Source organism: Rattus norvegicus, chromosome 3 (assembly GCF_021556685.1).
Source record: "Rattus norvegicus strain SHRSP/BbbUtx chromosome 3, alternate assembly SHRSP_T2T, whole genome shotgun sequence".
Lineage (NCBI taxonomy): Eukaryota > Metazoa > Chordata > Mammalia > Rodentia > Muridae > Rattus > Rattus norvegicus.
The window spans coordinates 113,378,869-113,398,751 of record NC_141536.1 but is presented as its reverse complement, the minus strand read 5'-3'; the positions used below and the strand labels follow the sequence as shown (position 1 = coordinate 113,398,751).

The following is a 19,883-nucleotide window of genomic DNA, read 5'->3' as shown; positions in this document are numbered from 1 at the left end:
GATGTTGTCAGGACAGCCAAAACAGGTCTCATAGTGCCCCGTGGTTTGGGCCTCTCGAAGACTCGGGACAGTCTGCCGGGTTCTCATTTATAGTCATTGTACTTTCATTTTATGTGACTTAAATGACACATCTGGCTTCTTTCCCACTCATTAACGAGTGGGAACAGGACAGTAGGGGGTAGCACCTGTCCAAAGAACACCCTCTGTTGGTGGGGTGGAGGTAGATGCTTAAAAGAACTGGCTGTGAATCAATGTCTGTTTACTGTTGCAATGCCGTCTGTGAAATAAGTCCCAGGAGGCAAGTATAAGAATGCGTTTTGAATTTTAATTGCTCTGAATTATTTTCCTGATGGAGGAGTGGCACCAAAGTCACACTCTTAATACCTTACATCTCCTCTCTCCCTTCCTCCTCTGGCAAAGTACAAGCAAGACTCCTTGGTCCACAATCACAATGCTCAGCTCTGACTGTTATCAGTAAAGAGAACACTTAAAAACTTTCCATTTGGGGTTGGGGATTTAGCTCAGTGGTAGAGCGCTTGCCTAGGAAGCACAAGGCCCTGGGTTCGATCCCCAGCTCCGAAAAAAAGAACCAAAAAAAAAAAAAAACTTTCCATTATTCTCTGTGACTCCTGCTTAAAGAGAAGAAAAGGATCTGCCAAGTCCTCGGAGGCACCTTGATACCTCTTTTTTTTTTAAATTTAATTTAATTTTATTTTATTAGATATATTTATTTACATTTCAAATGTTATACCCTTTCCTGGTTTCCTGTCCATAAGCCCCCATCCCTTCCCCCTCCCCCATACGGGTGTTTTCCCCCATCCACCCCCCTGACCCCCAGCCCCAACCTGAAATTACCCTGCACTGGGGGTCCAACCTTGGCAGTTTTTTATCTTAGCCATTCTGACTGCTGTGAGGTGGAATCTCAGGGTTGTTTTGATTTGCATTTCCCTGATGACTAAAGATGTTGAATATTTCTTTAGGTGCTTTTCGGCCATTCGATATTCCTCAGCTGAGAATGTTTTGTTTAGCTCTGTACCCCATTTTTAATAGGGTGATTTGGCTCTCTGGAGTCTAGCTTCTTGAGTTCTTTGTATATTTTGGATACTAGTCCTTTAGCAGATGTAGGATTGGTAAAGATCTGTTGGTTGTCGTTTTGTTGACCTTTGCCTTGTAGTTTTATGAGATCCCATTTGTGAATTCTTGATCTTAGAGCATAAGCCATTGGTGTTTTGTTCAGGAAATTTTCCCCAGTGCCTATGTGTTTGAGATGCTTCCCCACTTTTTCTTCTATTAGTTTGAGTGTATCTGGTTTGATGTGGAAGTCCTTGATCCACTTGGACTTAAGCTTTGTACAGGGTGATAAGAATGGATCGATATGCATTTTTCTACATGCTGACCTCTAGTTGAACCAGCACCATTTGTTGAAAATGCTATCTTTCTTCCATTGGATGGTTTCAGCTCCTTTGTCAAAGATCAAGTGACAATAGGTGTGTGGGTTCATTTCTGGGTCTTCAATTCTGTTCCACTGATGTATCTGCCTGTCTCTGTACCAATACCATACAGTTTTTATGACTTTTGCTCTGTAGAACAGCTTGAATTTAGGGATGGTGATTCCTCCAGAAGTTCTTTTATTGTTGAGGATAGTTTTCTATATCATGGGTTTTTTGTTATTCCAGATGAATTTCCAAATTGCTCTTTCTATCTCTATAAAGAATTAAGTAGGAATTTTGATGGGGATTACATTAAATCTGTAGATTGCTTTTTGGCAAAATGGCCATTTTTACTATATTAATTCTGCTAATCCATGAGCATCGGAGATCTTTCCATCTTCTGAAATCTTATTCAATTTCTTTCTTCAGAGGCTTGAAGTTCTTGTCATACAGATCTTTCACTTGCTTGGTTAAAGTCACACCAAGATATTTTATATTATTTGGGACTATTGTGAAGGGTGTCATTTCCCTAATCAAGTCACTTCACACAAGGGTTGTCTATGTGTAGCTATTCCACACCTACAAATAGTTTCAAAGGTAAGCAAAGCTTTTACAGATGAAGCACTGTAGTCCCCAGAGAGAAGTATCCTGTCTCCCTGCTGCCCAGAGGCAGGACCTGTCAGTGGGGCTTATGTCTTTATAGTGACAGTCACAGATCTCTAGAAAAGACACATTTAGGGCTTTTTATTCTGGAGTAGACCTTGGGAAGCCTGGTCATAAAGATAATGATCACAGTGGCTAAGACTGTGTCACATACCAATATTACAATCACTTTATATGAATTAGCTAGCTTACTGCTCATCTTGACCCAGTGAGGGCAGTTTCTCTATTGTTTCATTATTTCCACCCTGTAGGTGGTAAGACAAAGGTGTGCTCTCCTCAAATAGCTTGCTAATGGAGAGCCAAAAGTTGAATCAGGAAACTCTCACCCTGGCACCCACTCCTCAAGCACTGCAGTCTGTGTGTGTGTGTTTTTTTTCCAGAACAGTTGCTTTTAGTCGGGTTTCTAGAATTAGGGGCTCCAGATCTGGCTACTGGAAACCAAATGATCCATGGAGTGCTAAGTTTTAGTGCATATTTACTGTTCAAAGTTTAAACTTTCAGCCCATTTATACCTGTTTATCAGTAAATTCTGGACAAGAAAAGGAGTTCACCTGAACTTTTTAGACACACTGAGAATTAGTTACCTTTGTTTCATGTTTCTTCTCTGACTTAGTTTAGTTTCTTTCTGTGCTGTGATAAAGACCACGACCAAAAGCAACCAGGGAGGGAAGGATTTACTTCAGTTTATAGCTTAAAGTCCCTCCTGAAAGCAGACAAGGCAGGAACTCAAGATGGGCAGAGACCTGGAGGCAGGAGCTGAAACAGAGGCCATGGAGGAGTGCTGCTTACTGGCTTACTCTTCATGGCTTGCTTGGCTTGCGCTTTCACACACCTCATGCATAGGAACAGCACCTCCCACAGTGGGCTGTGGCCTCCCACATCAATCACTTAAAAAAAGAAAGAAAAAGAAAGGAAAAAAAAACTTGCCTAGAGTATGTGATGCACATATTTTCCTCAATTAAGGTTTCTCTTCCTAGATGACCTTAGTTTGTGTCAAGTGGACAAGAACTAACACACTTCCTTTTCCCACCCTTTCTCCTTTCCTTCCACCTTCCCCCCTCCCCTGCCTCCCCCTTCTCTTCTGTTAATTCAAAAGCACAGAGTTTGGGGCTGAATTCTAGACCTCCAAATTTTATAATTCATATGTCACAATGAGGTCAACATGCATTAGGAGAAATACATTAGAGTTCTTGATGGTGTTAAACTTTGAACCTAGAGTTCGGCACTGTGCTCTCTTTAACACTGGGCCCACGCTCAGCACTAGTGCCAGCTTGTCTTGCTTGACCAGTGGTGGGGACAAATCCGTGACAGATCCTGAGCTTATTTGGACACTGAGAATTTGGCCATGGGACGCATGTGGAAAAGCCTCCCCTAAACATGTGCTTTGCGTGTTTGCTGCAGTTAAAGGTTTGGTTGTACGACTTAAATATTTTTAATAAAACCCAGCTTCTTGTGAAAGAATAAAGGGACAAAACACATTTTCCCCTCAAAAGTGAAAGTAAAAGAAGTAAGTGGTCCATGCTCCATTTCTAAGTCTCCAGTTCAGAAGGAAGGAGTCTGCTCTGCCCAGAGAAAGGGCTTGGGTGTGAAGAAGGGCACACTATTATTCTTCTAGCATTCTTCTTCTTACCAACCACCCTTTTCTCATTTTCTTTTATAAACAAGTTTTTTTCATGTGTGTGGATGTGTGTGCATATACATATGAATGCAGGTGTGCTTGGCTGTACTGGTGGATGTGTTGGAGACACAGAGGAGACACCAAGTGTCTTCTTCTACTCTTCATTCCATTGAGACATGGTATTCCACTGGACCCTGGGCCTGCCGTCTTTCATCGAGGCTGATTGTGTGCCTGTCTCAGTGGTCTGTAGCATTGGGTCTACACGGGTAGCTGGTCATGCCTGAATTCATGGCTGCTAGAGATCCAACCTCAGGTTCTCATGTTTGCAAAGAAAGTGTTCTTAGGCACCGGGCTATCTCCTCAGGCTCCTCTCTTATTTTCAATCATTTTTTTATTGAAAATTTTGATCATGAAAGCAAAGCAAAACAAAATGATATAACCAGCACACGGTGAATGATTTACAACATATGCTAACTGGATCTGAAATTTTAAAGTTTGAATTATTATGTTACTTGTAATCACACACACGTTCACTTTATGATTTAATCGTAAACATGACTCATGATACATGGGTTTTTAGATTAGTATTTTATACTGGAAGTAAGGATAATGTGTATGACATCGAAGATGAAGAGCTCTACAATTTAGAAGGTCCTGGGAGCTCCCGAAGTGATGCTCACAATTGTTCCACAAATGCATCGTTTCCTCTGCAATGGCTCTGGTATTTCAACACTCACGCACCAGGATGTTCTGAACAGCAACAGACAAAACAGACATACCAAGCAAAGTGAGACATGTCTGTTTCTCGTAGCTGTCATCCCAGCACCAAGCAGCCACCAGAGCAGAGGTTTGTCTTGTGATCAGGGCTGTGACCTGTTTCTAGCCCCATAACTTAATCCTGGAGCATTGTTGAGGGTGATGTCAGCACTCTAGTCTTAGGTCCCTCAAGTAGGCATGGTGAGACCATGACCTCTGATGGCCACTGACTGCACAAGACTTAATTTAGTTCACCACTGGATATAGGGGAGTCCCTTCTCCCTTCCCTGCTGGGAGAGGCACGACTTACGAAGGCTCCTTGTGCAGACATAGAGAACAGTCTTATCCCCTCACAGATTTGCATAGGCAATGAAGCGATTCAGTTGTGAGAGTGTTTTATAAGTTCTTAGAGAATTTGATGGCTGTGGATTGATACCATTCATTGGTGCTTTCATTTATTCTTTAATTTAGCAAACATTTACACCCAATAAACCCTGGAGACAATGTGTTTGGCTCTGAGGACTCAAAGATAATCCAGTAGGTTATTCCCAAGTTTCTTCTGATGGGAATACTTTTATGCTTCCACTAGGTATCTGCTTGGGTTTTTCTCTTGCCCATGAAAGCTGGGGAAAGGCGTTTGTGTTGGACTATGCTGCATGCTGCTTCCTTTGTGGGAGTCGTTGCTGAGTCATTTCATCAATAACTAATAAAAGACTAGGGGTTAATAGAAGGTGGCTTTGGCCTGGTCCATCTAGGCATTTGAACAAACACACTTTCCCTGTTCTATGTCTCTGCTGTGGTCTTTCTGTATTTTGCTCACACTACCAGCCTACCACCTCTGACAAAAGCTTGACCAAGGACTAGTAAGGCTATTGCTACAATTCTTTGCCTGTTCCTTTTCAGGGGGATTGCAGAGTGCCTTAGAAAGTCTAACTGTGTGATGATGACTCCCACAATTTACTCTGCTGGATGGACACTGTCAATCCCGTTCTTCTACACATCCTCTTCAATTAATAACTAAAAAAGCCTCTAAGGGTTAGTAGTAGGGAAGAGAAGAGGGAGTGAGCGAGGAGAGAAAGTGTCAGAGATATCAAAGGCACAGGTGACATTAGAATGTTTAGGAAGAGGTAGGAAGGCAGGTTTCCAGGGAGGTAGAGTAGGGACAGTTAGGCAGGAGGGTTAAAGTACTAGGTGTGTTTCAGTCTCTGGGAAGTTAGTTGGGTGAGTGCTGGTTGAGAGACCTTAGCCACTAGGTGGCAGTGGAATCTTAGTCGCTTGGCTAGGCCTGAGGTGGATCTGTCCTGGTTTACTGCAAAGGAAGCGTCAACACAGCCAGATTCAATATTGAACAGGGACATTGCATTATCATTGACGCAGAGCTCTGAAGAAAAGCAACACCAGATACCAACAGACATCTTTATCTATGTATCCTAAAGAGTTCTAATTTTGTATGATCACAATGAAGGAATTTTCATTTTCATTTAAAGTTACCTTTCTATCCTTATGATGTACAGCCATAGCACTAAAGGGCATTTACCTTTCCCACTGTCATGCTGTCTGCCAGGACATGGTGAAACTCAAACACATCATTCGAGATCGAGGCGAATCTACGCTCACAGCAAAGAGACTGTCTTTTTTGGGTCGGGATTAGGTGAGCTTTGGTGCAAGAGTGGGTTACAGTTGGACACGATCTCTGTGTGGGTTTGCACTGAACACACTGAGAGGCTCACAAAGCAGTTTCTGCCTTGATTGGTTTCTGGGATGGTTCCTTCAGAGCTCTCTCTCGAGTCACCAGGATGCAACGCATTTGTTCCTCTAGGAGCTGTCACGGAGCCTTCGTTGAGACAAAACCATGCTCATCATCTCCCCCAGCCTGTGTTTGAGTTGATAATGTAAACAATCCAGACAATTAAGTGGGTGGATTGATTTTGAACATCTAAGACTTGAAGATAAAACAGTTGTGATGTTTTTCAAAGTGAAAGCGTTTAGAGACTTCTGTTAACTTTCAGACACAGGTAGAGATCTGTTAGGCTAAAGTTTCATAAGAAGTTGCTGAAACTTAGGTCAGTCAGTTCTTTTGAGAGGAATCCTTCAGAATTACATTTATTTTAAAATAAAAATTTTAATGTGAGAAAAAACAAAACCGTTTCCAAAACAGCCAGAATTCTAAAAGTGAATTACGATGCCCTTTCTTTCCCTTTTTTGGGAAATCTTTAGATGTTTTATTCAGTAACATTTAGAAGTATTCAGATCTTATTTTAGCATTTTCTTGGAGTATATTTGGAACATGTTACCTTCAAAGCTTGGTTTTATAACATTGGTCACCACTCTTGCTCTTTTTAGTTTTTTTTCCAATATAACATTTTTATTGACTCTCTGGAAATTTCACATCATGCACCCTGATCAAACTCAGTTTTGAGTCCTTCCCACATCTGCCCCTGACCCTTACGACCTCCCCCCAGGGATGTAAAATTAAAAAAGTAAAAATAAAAATAAATAGAAAAAAATCCCCCAAATCCAATTTGTGTACTCACTGGAGCACGGTCAAACTCTCTGTGCCCTGCCCCTTAAATAGGATTGAGCCCTTCCCTTGCCGCACGCACGCCAGCCACCAGTGGTGGAGAGCTAACTTCACTGTCTCCATCACACTTGCAAGAGTTCCTTTTGGTGGCTTCCTGTCAAGGAGATGGCTCAGTCATTAAAGGCTAGGCTCACAACCTAAACTGAGGTGATGACTTTTCTAAAGCGCCATTTTCCAGAGCACCTTCTCTGCGCTTTGCGTGGGCCCCACTTTCCCTCGTTTTTCTCGTTTCCATCGCCGCGTGGGTCCTACTTCTGCCTTTCTTGTGTTTTACTCTTCCATCGCTTCTTCGTCCCTTCGCCGTGCATCCACGGTGCTCCTGTTGACACTTATTTCTTCTTTTCTCTGGTTTTTCTTCTGTTGTATCAGTGCTTCTTCACCCCCTTGATTCCTTCCCTACTTTGCTCTCCTCAGATACCAGCAGGTGAGGAGGGAAAGAGATCTCTGTTTTTCATAAGAAATTATTAAATCCAGAGAAAACAGAGTTCATGTACGACTTTCGAAACCGGCAAGACAAATCACTAGCAGTTTGCATGTTGCCAGGAGGCCTGCTCATACCCTGATGGTCCAGAAGTGTGGTGGCAAGGGAGTGGGAGGGTGTGCCTCTCTCCTCGGTGTTGCCAGGGCTATGGAGGGTGATGCAGGATGGGGAGGTTTCAACAACCTTGATTTTTACCCGTCCTTCTGCTTCGGTTTCTCAATCAGGCCGACCTGCTGCTCCTGTCAAGCAGTGAGCCACACGGTCTCTGTTACGTTGAAACAGCAGAGCTTGATGGGTAAGTACTAAATTGGAGTGGCTGCTTGGACTGCAGTGTGACCTAAACGTCCTTAGAGGTCAGACTTACATCTTCTGCATTTCCTTGTAAAACTTAGAAATCTAAATTGTAAAGTCCTTTGTTGTTTACTTGGCAATAATTCTGAAACAATTTCCCTCCTGAATTTATTTGGAAAACTCTGACTTATCTCTTCAGCATATTTTCTTTCAGAAACACTTGGCTTGTTATGTGAACGGGATTAATTTTACACCAGTACACTTCAGTGAGGTTCCTTTTGGGGGTTTAATTTGTTTAAACTTCATTTTCTAAGGAAAATGAGAGGCTCCCGAGAAGAAAGACTAAGACAGTTTTAAAAGGCAAATAAAGACACAGCGAGACAAGAGAGGAGAATATGATGCCATGTTGACACTGGCTTTGAGAGTTCAGCTACCATTTGGGAGTTCAGCTACTGACCACTTAGCTGTTCTGTTCCAGAAGATTCCATTGTCTGGTTGACACCATTGACTGCTTACATTGTATAGGAACCATCTGTCTGTCTGTGCACAGCTCACACTGTGTAGGCACCGTCTGTCTGTCTGTGCACAGATCACACTGTGTAGGCACTGTCTGTCTGTCTGTGCACAGCTCACACTGTGTAGGCACTGTCTGTCTGTCTGTGCACAGCTCACACTGTGTAGGCACCGTCTGTCTGTCTGTGCACAGCTCACACTGTATAGGCACTGTCTGTCTGTCTGTGCACAGCTCACACTGTGTAGGCACCGTCTGTCTGTCTGTGCACAGCTCACACTGTGTAGGCACTGTCTGTCTGTCTGTGCACAGCTCACACTGTGTAGGCACTGTCTGTCTGTCTGTGCACAGCTCACACTGTGTAGGCACCGTCTGTCTGTCTGTGCACAGCTCACACTGTATAGGCACTGTCTGTCTGTGCACAGCTCACACTGTGTAGGCACTGTCTGTCTGTCTGGGCACAGCTCACACTGTGTAGGCACTGTCTGTCTGTCTGTGCACAGCTCACACTGTGTAGGCACCGTCTGTCTGTCTGTGCACAGCTCACACTGTGTAGGCACTGTCTGTCTGTCTGTGCACAGCTCACACTGTGTAGGCACCGTCTGTCTGTCTGTGCACAGCTCACACTGTGTAGGCACTGTCTGTCTGTCTGTGCACAGCTCACACTGTGTAGGCACCGTCTGTCTGTCTGTGCACAGCTCACACTGTATAGGCACTGTCTGTCTGTGCACAGCTCACACTGTGTAGGCACTGTCTGTCTGTCTGGGCACAGCTCACACTGTGTAGGCACTGTCTGTCTGTCTGGGCACAGCTCACACTGTGTAGGCACTGTCTGTCTGGGCACAGCTCACATTGTGTAGGCACTATCTGTATGTGCACAGTTCACACTGTGTAGGCACTGTCCATCTGAATATGTATAACTCGGGAGGTTTGTTATACAGTCCTTATGTGTGTATTGTATGAGACCCACTGCACAAAGCATGAAGCCAAGGCTCAGATAGATAGGTAACTTCCTCAAGCTGCTAAAGAGTAAAGGCAGGACTCAACTGGACAACACAAAGCATACAGTTTTAGCCAGTGTTTCTCAAGTTGTTGAGATATTGGAGTAGTTCATCCTGTATAACCCAGGTTTGGGCAGGCCTGGTTTAGGCACAGCTAAAGCAGCATTAAGGGGAATCTTAGTATCGCTGAGGCCATTCATACACTTGAAAGGACAGCTAGCCTCAGGTCAATTGTCCACTCTGTCTTGAGAAGCTAGAAAATAGCAAAATAAATTCAATGTAAGCAAGAGCAAAATTCTACAAACCTGATACAGACAGAGGAAAGTAAAACTCAGGCACATGGTTGGTTCTTTGAACACATCAGTTAATCTGCAAACCTCAAGCAAGGCAGAGAGAGTGGGGGGAGGGACTGGATTTCATCAAATTTATTTTTTGATCTATGAAAGTCCTACTAACAGGAAGTAGTAATGACTTACTAACATGTAGACACTATTTGCAAAGTATCTACCTGAATTACCTTGACTATAAACAGATGCTTTACAAACTAAAAGAAAAAAAAAGTCACCCTAATTAGGAAATAGGCATTTTGTAACACTTCAATAAACATTTGACCAAGAGGACACGCAGTGGGCAAACAAGCACAGGAAAAGTTACCCAACGTCATTAGTGACATACAAATGACTATCACAAGGGTCTGTCACCACGGGTCTGTCGGAACCACGAGCACCAGCAGCAGTGACATTTCCAAAGCTGGCAGAGATTTGGATAGGTGGAGTCGCTCTCCTGTTACCAGGGGGAACATGAAGTGCGATGCTCGTTCTGGAAAAATAATTTGTTGGTGCCTTAAAATCGGAACATAAAAGTACCGCCCAACTCAGCAATTTCAGTCTGGCAAACTGGGCTTTCATTCAGAGAAATGAAAACTTAGGTTCCCATAAACTGTATAGTGAATACTCAGGGCACATGCTTCTCTTACATCAGAAAAGGAACAATTCAGATAGCTTTCTGAATTTGTGTGCAAATGGTCGAGCATATTGGAGCACTGTGGGGTACTGCTCAGTAACAAAAGGAACACCTTATTAATAGAACGACTAGGCCGATCGATTCTTCAGAGGATGGTGCCAAGTAGAACCAGCTAGTCCTAAGGTCACATGATTTCGGGAAAACAGATTAGAGTTTGTTGAAGGGGTGAGGAAAGAATTCTGAGGGAGCTGGCATGACACTCTCTTTAACACAGTATAGGAGAGATGGTCGTACAGTCCCCGATGGCCAATGGCTGTTAGCAGCAGTGTCTGCTATCTAATGGGTGTGTGGTCCCGTTCATAAGAACAGTTCTCTGTGATCTGCCTGGCTTGTTGGCAACAACCAACAAGGGTTTCTTGAATTGGTACTCTAAGAAGAAAGAAAGCTGCATTCTTTTCCCCATTAAAAGTTCAGCTACTGTAAAAGTAGCCATGGCTGTCCTTTTTGCAAACAAAACTCCATAGATAGCAGACGCCTGAGTGATCCTGGCCTCCATTTGGCAGTGGTGTTCCTAGTGCCAGTGTTTATAGCTCATCTAGTGTGTGTGAGTAGGTTAGAATGAGACCGTATTTCTTATGTTCTGTGTTCGTTTGAACACAAATTCGAAGCAGATCTCTGTGTTGTTACACACATCATTGTGAGTAGAATGCCAGCTGTAGATCCTGAGGCACTCACTTGTTTTGCTGAGATGGTATGGGTGTGTGTGTGTGTGTGTGTGTGTGTGTGTGTGTGCGTGCGCGCACGTTGTGGGTCTCTTCACTTAGATTCTGTGTGTACTGCCCCCTATAAGATCACTTTAGTAGGAGACTGTTGAATTGTTTCATATAAAAATTCATGTTCTTTTTCATTTAACAGGGAAACAAACCTGAAAGTTCGTCAAGCACTACCTGTCACCTCAGAACTTGGAGCGGATATCAGTAGCCTTGCAAAGTTTGATGGTAAGTGCTTTAAACAGACAAAAGAAAAAAAACATCTAAAAGCCAGAAGGCAGTATAATAGCTAGTAATCTGAGATCCTGTGGTGGTTCGTATATGCTTGGTCCAGGGAGTGGCACTATTAGGTGTGGCCTTGTTGGAATAGCAGTGGCCTTGTTGCCTTGTTAGAGGAAATGTGCCCCTTTGGGTGTGGGCTTTGAGATACCCTCTTAACTCCCTGGAAGCCAGTTTTTTCCTACTGGCCTTCAGATCAAGATCTCAGCTCTTCCCATGCCATGCCTGCCTGGATGCTGCCATGTTCCTGCCTTCATGATAATGGACTGACTCTCTGAACCTGTAAGCCAGCCCCAATTAAATGTTTACCTTTCTATGAATTGCCTGTGTCTCTTCACAGCAACGAAACCCAAACTAAGACAGATCCCACTTATGTCCTTTTTCTTTTCTTCTCTTTTCTTTCCTTTTCTTTTTTTAACTTAATGGGCGAGCATAAAATTCTTCAGGCTTTGGTGTCTGCCATTTATGCTCATGCTAAAGACTTATCAAGTCACCACCCAGCACAGCCTCATGTCTTTTGTGCGTCCCATTCCCTCCTGCCCACAGTGCCCTTCCTTTGGTAGCCTTTTGCCTCCTGGAGATTGGCACAGACTTGCTGAGCATAAACAAGTTGGCATTTTAGTTCCAGTCTTAGGTCTGGCCTTTCATCCAAGGGCTCCATGACAAAACCAAGAACCTAGATAATTACTCCTAAAGGCAGAGCTCCTATATTTTGCATAGTGGCATAATGTCTTGAAACCTATAGGAAGTCAATGAAAATCACCAAGTTATAGTCAGCCATCAGTTGCCCTATATTTTAGACCATGTTTTTATCATCATTACCATCACCTCAATCACTACCATTACCACAATCACCACTACCATCACCAGCAGCACCAGCACCAGCACCAGCAGCACCACCACCACCACCATCATCATCATATTGCATTCAACCCAGACCCACCTCTTCAGCATATCCTTGGTTCTACATGTGTCTGGCTGTATCTTGCGCTAACATTATTTTAAGATCCACAGAAGGTCTCTAGGTACTACCTCCTCTAGATAGCTGCATTTTATGGTACCATGACCACAAAGAAATTCCCTTAAAAGTAAAAGAAAGAAATACTAATTGTAGGGCTATGTACATCAAAACCAAGGGAGACTGAGGCTTTCCTGCCATCCCTCAAAAGCCTTTTGCATTACTAAGTAGCAAGTTTAGTTTTGGATATCATTTTTCCTTGACTTGACTTTTTAGAGTCTTATGAACTTAAGACTCTCCTTCTGAGGTGTTTTCTTTGGATTTTACTGAGAAATAATGAAGATAAGGGGTCTTGGCAGTGCCCCTTGAGTTAAAGGTCAGGAAGTTTATTTGAATCCTTTCCAACACACATTTCAGAATGTATATGGTCTGTGCTTGGCATTTGCTTGTAAATTCTGCCTGGATTATGTTAATATTTTAATCTCTCTTTAATGATTGTTGTTGTAATAAATGTTTATAGAAAAATATTCTTCCAAATTAAGATTTAATTTCGAGGAGTATCCAGGAAACTTTGAATAGCCCAAGAAATATTTTGATTATAATAAAACAAACTACAAATTTTCTAATGAAGTAGTTTTTTTCAATGAAATGTTACTATTATGTAAGTCCGAGAAAAGTAAATTGTATTCACAAATCAAAATTCTTCTTAAAATACCGTGCTGACTATTTCTGGAGCCCTAAAAAGGCAATTTAAATATCAGATGCCATTGCTCATTTCTTCCCTGGCAGAGCTGTGCCTTTATATCTTCATCAGCCTATAACGAGGCACAAGTCTAAGGGTTTTAGTTTTCTTAACCACTAGGAAGCATAAAGTGGTGTTTTAACTGTTTCCTTCCTTTATATAGCTATTGGCGCAGGTAGCCCAGACTACAATGCTTTTATAAGCAACCCTGCACTCTCGGTGCTGTGAACACAGTAAAATTAATTTCCTGATCATGTCAATACTCATGTGGGTGGGGTAGATGACCCCATTTTGTAGCCAAGGAACTTGGATTAAGGGTGAAGGTGGGATGAAGGAGACACAGTACCTTTTGCCCATCTTTTCCTTTGGTATTTCATGAGCCCTGGTGTCACTGTAAGGACTATTAGGAAACGACAGATGTGGCTGTTTGTTGAGGGTTTCCTGACATGGCCACCTGGCCTCCCGTGCCTGCAACATCTAACCCTGGCATTTTAGGATTTTGACAGGGAAAATGTCAAATCCTTTGGAACCCCAATCTCCAGTGTTGAAGAACCCACATGGAGCTCCTGCCTCCTCAGGTCAGAGGCCACACCTCCTCTTTTCACTGGCATCTTAACCTGCTTCTGAGGATCTGTGCAGAGTTCCTGACAACTACTCAGGCCAGAGACCATGCTTCTGTTGCTTCAGGTACCTTAAGCCTACTCTCTTTAGGCTCATGCCTGCCACCCTGGCTCACCTTCTCTGCTAACTCAAATAAGTACCTGCCAGTGGGGTCAGAAGTCACAGCATGACTTAGCCTCGCTGGGATCACCTCAGCTGCCTCACATGCAAATCAGGACTGAATCATCTCCACTAAACTTCAAACCTCACCCAGCTGATCCAGAACCAACCAAGCTCCAAAAATAGCAAGCAGAGACTTAAACATCCACTCAACACAGTGGCGTCAGAGACCCATACCAAGGGCTGCAGCTGATGAAAGATGTGCAAACCAACATAAAAACCAAGATTAGGCTGAGAAATGACTCAATGGGTAAAGTGCTTGCTGCATGAAAATGACCCACATAAAATTCAGATGGGAATGGTGGCTTACCTTCATCCCATCATGTATGAAGCAGAGACAAGGAATTCTGTGAGCAAGCTGGCCAGCCAGACTACCTGAGATGGTGAGCTCTGGGAGCTCTGGGTTCAGTATCCAAGTTCACATTCATGAACACAAGCATACACCTATACATACGTAAGCACACATATACTCATGCACAGCACACATACATGGTCCCAAATGAAAGCTATCTAGACAAAACTCAAAAAATAATTGGAATGTGTACACACACACACACACACACACACACACACACACACACACACACACACACATTCATTCAAGGAATGTCACAAAGGGTATGGGCAAATTCCTGTAGGGATTTAAAGAAGACAGTGATAAAACACTGAATGAATTCCAGAAGCATACACACAAGCATATGCTAAAATCAGAAAGTCAATTCAGGATATGAGGATAAAATTCAGTGAATAGATACAATTGCTAAAAACAACTCAAAATGAAATTAAGCTGGAAATGAAGAATTCCACAAGCGAAAGAGTGCAGTGGCAGCCTCACTAAGGCATCATATGGAGGTGGAACAGCCCCCAACCTATCATTGGAATTGGGTTATCCAAACAGAGAAAGTGAATGCTTAGCACCTAGAAGTTGGCAGAACACAGCCTATCACCATCGCTCTTGGCTGGCTATCGTCATCACTGTAGGTTGATTATAGCCATCACTGTTGAACTGTCACCATTACTCTTGGTTGATCACTGTTGGTTGACTGTCACCATCACTCTTGTCTGACAATTGCCGTTGCTCTCGGTTGCTCATCAGAACCAGACAGTAAAACTACTAGTGCTGAAGACACCTCATGGATTTGTTTATAGAACATAGAACGATAAAGCTGAAATTGAGCAGGAGATTTCCTTCTTCTGGCTCATGTCCAAAGCATTAGAAGGCACCAGAAGGTGTTGGGAGGTGCTGTGCAGCATGTTTTTTGGGGAAAAAAAATCAATGATCTTACCCAGCTGTTGATTATGTGTGTGACAATACTTACCTGCCCAGAAATTCATGTCCACTGGTATGAGAGTATTCTGGGGTGATCAATCACTTTTGGATGAATTTGAGATCTACTTCATTGGAAGGAATCCATGCTTGGTGGTATAAACTTTGCAAAAAGCTAGGGAGGTCATTGGCTGTAGAGTGAATCTGCTCCTGAAGCTTTGGTAAATTGGACGTGCAGTTAAACCACCTTTTGCAGTGGAAGAGCGTCAAAGATGGGGACATGCAGAAGATCAAGGTGCTGAGAGCAAGTGACCATTGACTGCTCAGCCCTAAAGAGGACATCTTTATCACCACGGTCAAACCCCAGGAGCATTGTGGGACAGAGGGTGGAGAGACGGTAAGCGTCAGAGACTGGGACGGAGCTGCCTCTTTCAAACACGAACAGACTACCTGCACAGGGCCGGTAGGCACACAGAAAAGGAGAACAGAAGGGATAACCAGGATGGAAGGGTTAATAGGAGTATTAGAAGAGAGGGTTTGGAGATGAGAGTATAATCATGATTCCTTGCATACAAGTCCAAAATGGTCTAAAATAACACATTAACATAAAAAGAGAAGTCAATAAATTTCAGGGTTTTTTTTTCTAGTGAAAAAACTTCCATATGTCATGGGAATCAAAACCCAATGTTTCATCTTTCAGCTTACATTAAGAGTATGATATCTTAATAAAAAAATAAATAAATAAAAAAAAAAGAAAAAAAAAGAGTATGATATCAGCATTACATATTTTTGGAAGTATCCTGCTAAGCTTTGGAAAGTTGAAACAGATATTACCCATGTGTGAGGCAGGTCCTCGCTTATGCTGTGCTGCATTTGTAAGTACATACATACACATGTATATATACATACATACATACATACATACATACACACATATACATATACACACACACATACACACACATTGCTTGTGACTTCTGGGTACATCTGGATATCACAGTTTTTTATTTCTAGTTACTCTGTGGTCTTTTTTCTTCTAATATTTCCCAAACGATGTTAGCATCAAGCCACCATCTTCTGTCCCTATAATATAAATGCACATCTACCCTGAAAAATATCAGAAAATCTGAATCCTCACTCCTATTCTTAGAGAAATCCCCACTGGAGCAGCAAGTCCAGGACTTCTAGTCAAACTGCAATCAAATATGAGGTGTGTTGGGCTACAGGATGCTTCTGACCAATTCCTGTATACTCGTTTATTTCTGCATCCAGAGATATTTATGACTTCATGTCCATTCATCCATTCTTTTGTACATTTATTTGTGTGACAAATGTATATTTCATACAGGGCAAAAGAGTCTGTGTGGAGACAGTGGTTGGTAGGACACAGGTTTCTCATTCACAGAGCCTGAAGCCGGTAGAGAAGATAGACACGCACTAGAGCTCTTTCCAAAGAAGCCTTTAATTGGGTGATTGCTAATGCTCTCAGGCCCAAAACATGATATTGATACCAGGAACAAGCACTCACTGTACATTGTAAGTTATCTTTTCAAATACATACAACCTTTTATGCATTTGTAAGACTGGCATATGTGTATATATACAGATATATGTGTGTGTACATGTGTGTATGTAGGTGTGCATGCAGGTGAGTGTGCTTATGTGTTTATGTGTCCATTGGGTGTCTTTCTCTATTGCTCTCGTTTTTTTGAGGCAGAGTCTCTTACTGAGCCTGAAGCTCATCAGTTGAGCAGGCTGGCTGGCCAACGAACCACAAGAGTGGGTCTCTACTTCCCAACACTGGGATTACATAGTCACACGGTTTCATGACTGATTTTTTTTTTAGTGTCAAAATCTTAACTCAGACCCACATTCTTGTGCAGCAAATGCTTTAACCTTTGAGCCATCTCCCCAACTTCATCTTTCCAGTCCCCGAAGGAAAAATTATCACTAACACCAATTTGTGCACAGGGAACCTGAGACTCAGGTCTTCCCTATGTCATATGACTGTTAAGAAGAGGAGTCAGAGTGCAAACCAAGGACTGATGGAAAACCCTGTTCTAAGAAAGGACACAAGACCACAAGCTCTAAACCGCAAGCTGGAAGGCAGCATTAGAAACGGAGGGCAGTGTATCACAGCTTAGATTATGAGGGGAATGAAAAACCTTTAAAAGTGAGGTAAGCTGATTATGAGAAATCAAGCTATCTCTCTATATTTTAAAGTATCAAAGCTCTCAGTGACTTAGAATTTCATCAGGATCAAGAATTTAGAGTTACTGTCCAAACACAGACTAGGAGGAAGTTTTGGTAGGTGAATCTGTTTATTTGAAGAGTTCCCATTCGAATTAATATCTTATCTACTTTACATATCTGAATAATATGTATTCTGTTGAACTTTGTAAGAAAAATACATAATTTGATCTAATAATATATACAAAAAATTTAGCTTGACTAGGCTTTTCATGATGTTTTGTGGGAACCAAACAACATTTATAAACAAACACATGGAAATACTTGTTAATTACATTTTTGTAAACCAGACATTTTTACACCTTGGGGAAATCCCCTAATATACATGTGGCTGAATGCGTTCAAGAATCTTTTGTATATTATTCCTGACTGGACTGTGGTCTGTGTTTTGCAACTAGTGACACGTTTACATATTTTGTATGACTGTTAGTACCAGTTCTGAACCAGAAAAGGGTTGACTCTCTAGTTAGGAATCTTTGTGTATTTTGTGGTCTTTTCTGTAAAGAATAGCATGTGTGTAATTCAAACAAAGAAAAATGACATCTCTTCTTGGTTAAAACACATAAATAGATAAATCACTAACTAAGCAAATAAATAAATGGACTTGGTTAGCACCTTGTGACTTTACAAAACTTACCTGAAAACTCCCAGGCAAATGGACAGACGTCCAGTCCGACACAACGCAGCAGATACATGGGACCATAGATCTTATTAAAAGACACGAAGACCAATTTTCTTCGGCTGATGGGACTAATATGGCCATTGTGGTCTTAATGCTGGGTGGCTCATCACCCAGTGTTGACATGGTTTCTACATGGGCGTGGCCTCCAAGAACTCAAATCTCATCCTTTGGCTTTAGAAACTCTCTCTCTTTTATTTTATTTTATTTTATTTTATTTTATTTTATTTTATTTTATTTTTTTTATTAACTTGAGTATTTCTTATTTACATTTCGAATGTTATTCCCTTTCCCGGTTGGTTTACGGGCCAACATCCCCTAACCCCTCCCTCTCCCCTTCCTTATGGGTGTTCCCCCCCACCCTCCCCCCAACAATCACGTTCACTGGGGGTTCAGTCTTAGCAGGACCCAGGGCTTCCCCTTCCACTGGTGATCTTACTAGGATATTCATTGCTACCTATGAGGTCAGAGTCCAGGGTCAGTCCATGTATAGCCTTTGGGTAGTGACTTAGTCCCTGGAAGCTCTGGTTGCTTGGCATTGTTGTTCATATGGGGTCTCGAGCCCCTTCAAGCTCTTCCAGTTCTTTCTCTGATTCCTTCAACGGGGGTCCTGTTCTCAGTTCAGTGGTTTGCTGCTGGCATTTGCCTCTGTATTTGCTGTATTCTGGCTGTGTCTCTCAGGAGCGATCTACATCCGGCTCCTGTCGGCCTGCACTTCTTTGCTTCATCCATCTTGTCTAATTGGGTGGCTGTATATGTATGGGCCACATGTGGGGCAGGCTCTGAATGGGTGTTCCTTCTGTCTCGGTAGAAACTCTCTTTTTAAGGGAAAAAGTTATTTCAGTCACCAGCCCAGCAGTAGTTGGGTAATTGCCTAAACAGTGAGAACTTCTTGGCTAGGGAAAGTCTTGACTAGCAATAATGGTACCCTAATAATGGTAGCCTGTCCTGTGGAAGTGCTGCAGTAGACAATCCAGAAACATCACTAATAATATGCAGAAAAAGTAAAGCTAATTAGTTTTGTAAAAACCTTGGGATATTGTATACTAACGATTTTTATTAGTAAACTCCACATTTCCTCTTTAAGTAAATAGTTGGAGAGACTTGTCAAATTGGTAGCTAAGCAACGATCCAGCAGGATGAATTTGGAATTTAAAATGCCAAGGAAACTTCAAAATATAACCTTGTAGATTTGCTCAGTATAGTCATTATAATGGGTAAACTGGGAAGGGTTTTCACGTCCTTTCTCTTTAGAGGGGAAAATGAGGTTTAACTACCTTGATTATGTTTACACCTCATGATTGCAGCATCCCTCCTCCATTTTATCATTTCCCACTAAGATGACTGTGTGACAAATGACCTTATTTTCCCCCAAATGGCTTTCTCACACTTTCCGGCCATTTCCCATCTCTTCCTCGGATGGAATTGGAAAGAAGAAAGCAGGGTCCCAGGACAGTCTCTCTTGGTTCTTAAGCTTTGTTGGTCGGAAATATTTTTGCTTGTTTCTGATGAGCTTTAAGGTGACTACCTGTTTTCATCATCCTACCTGGCTTCTGTTACAGTTAGGTAATATTATGATATTTGGTATTCAAATCCCATTTTCACGATTCCTGTAAAAATATACCTGCCTTTTAATTTATCGTTGATTTGCAGTAATAACCATGTCACCTTTCAACCTCTTTCCCTTTGAAAGAAAATTATTTGAGTATTTTATTTGCATGAATATACCAAGCATGTACCTGGTGCTCTTAGGTGTAGAAGAAGCCATCGGGTCCCCTGACACCGGAGTTAAAGCTGTCCTGAGGATGGAGGACAGTGAACATGGGTTCTCTGTAAGAGCAGCAAGTGCTCTTAGCTACTGAC

The 19,883-nt window shown here is 42.3% G+C and overlaps 1 protein-coding gene and 1 non-coding gene across 5 annotated transcripts in view; both read left to right on the top strand.

Annotated features, from left to right (window-relative positions):
* The window catches only part of Atp8b4 (ATPase phospholipid transporting 8B4 (putative)), a 202,345-nt gene that overhangs the window by 84,521 nt on the left and 97,941 nt on the right, over positions 1-19,883 (top strand). For all 4 annotated transcript variants that reach the window (NM_001430434.1, XM_087652116.1, XM_087652114.1 and 1 more), the window contains 2 exon segments: positions 7,754-7,824; positions 11,211-11,293. In NM_001430434.1, the coding sequence (NP_001417363.1) occupies positions 7,754-7,824; positions 11,211-11,293 (154 nt within the window).
* Positions 502-582, top strand: Trnap-agg (transfer RNA proline (anticodon AGG)). Its single transcript has one exon. It is a non-coding gene; the product is annotated as a tRNA-Pro (tRNA).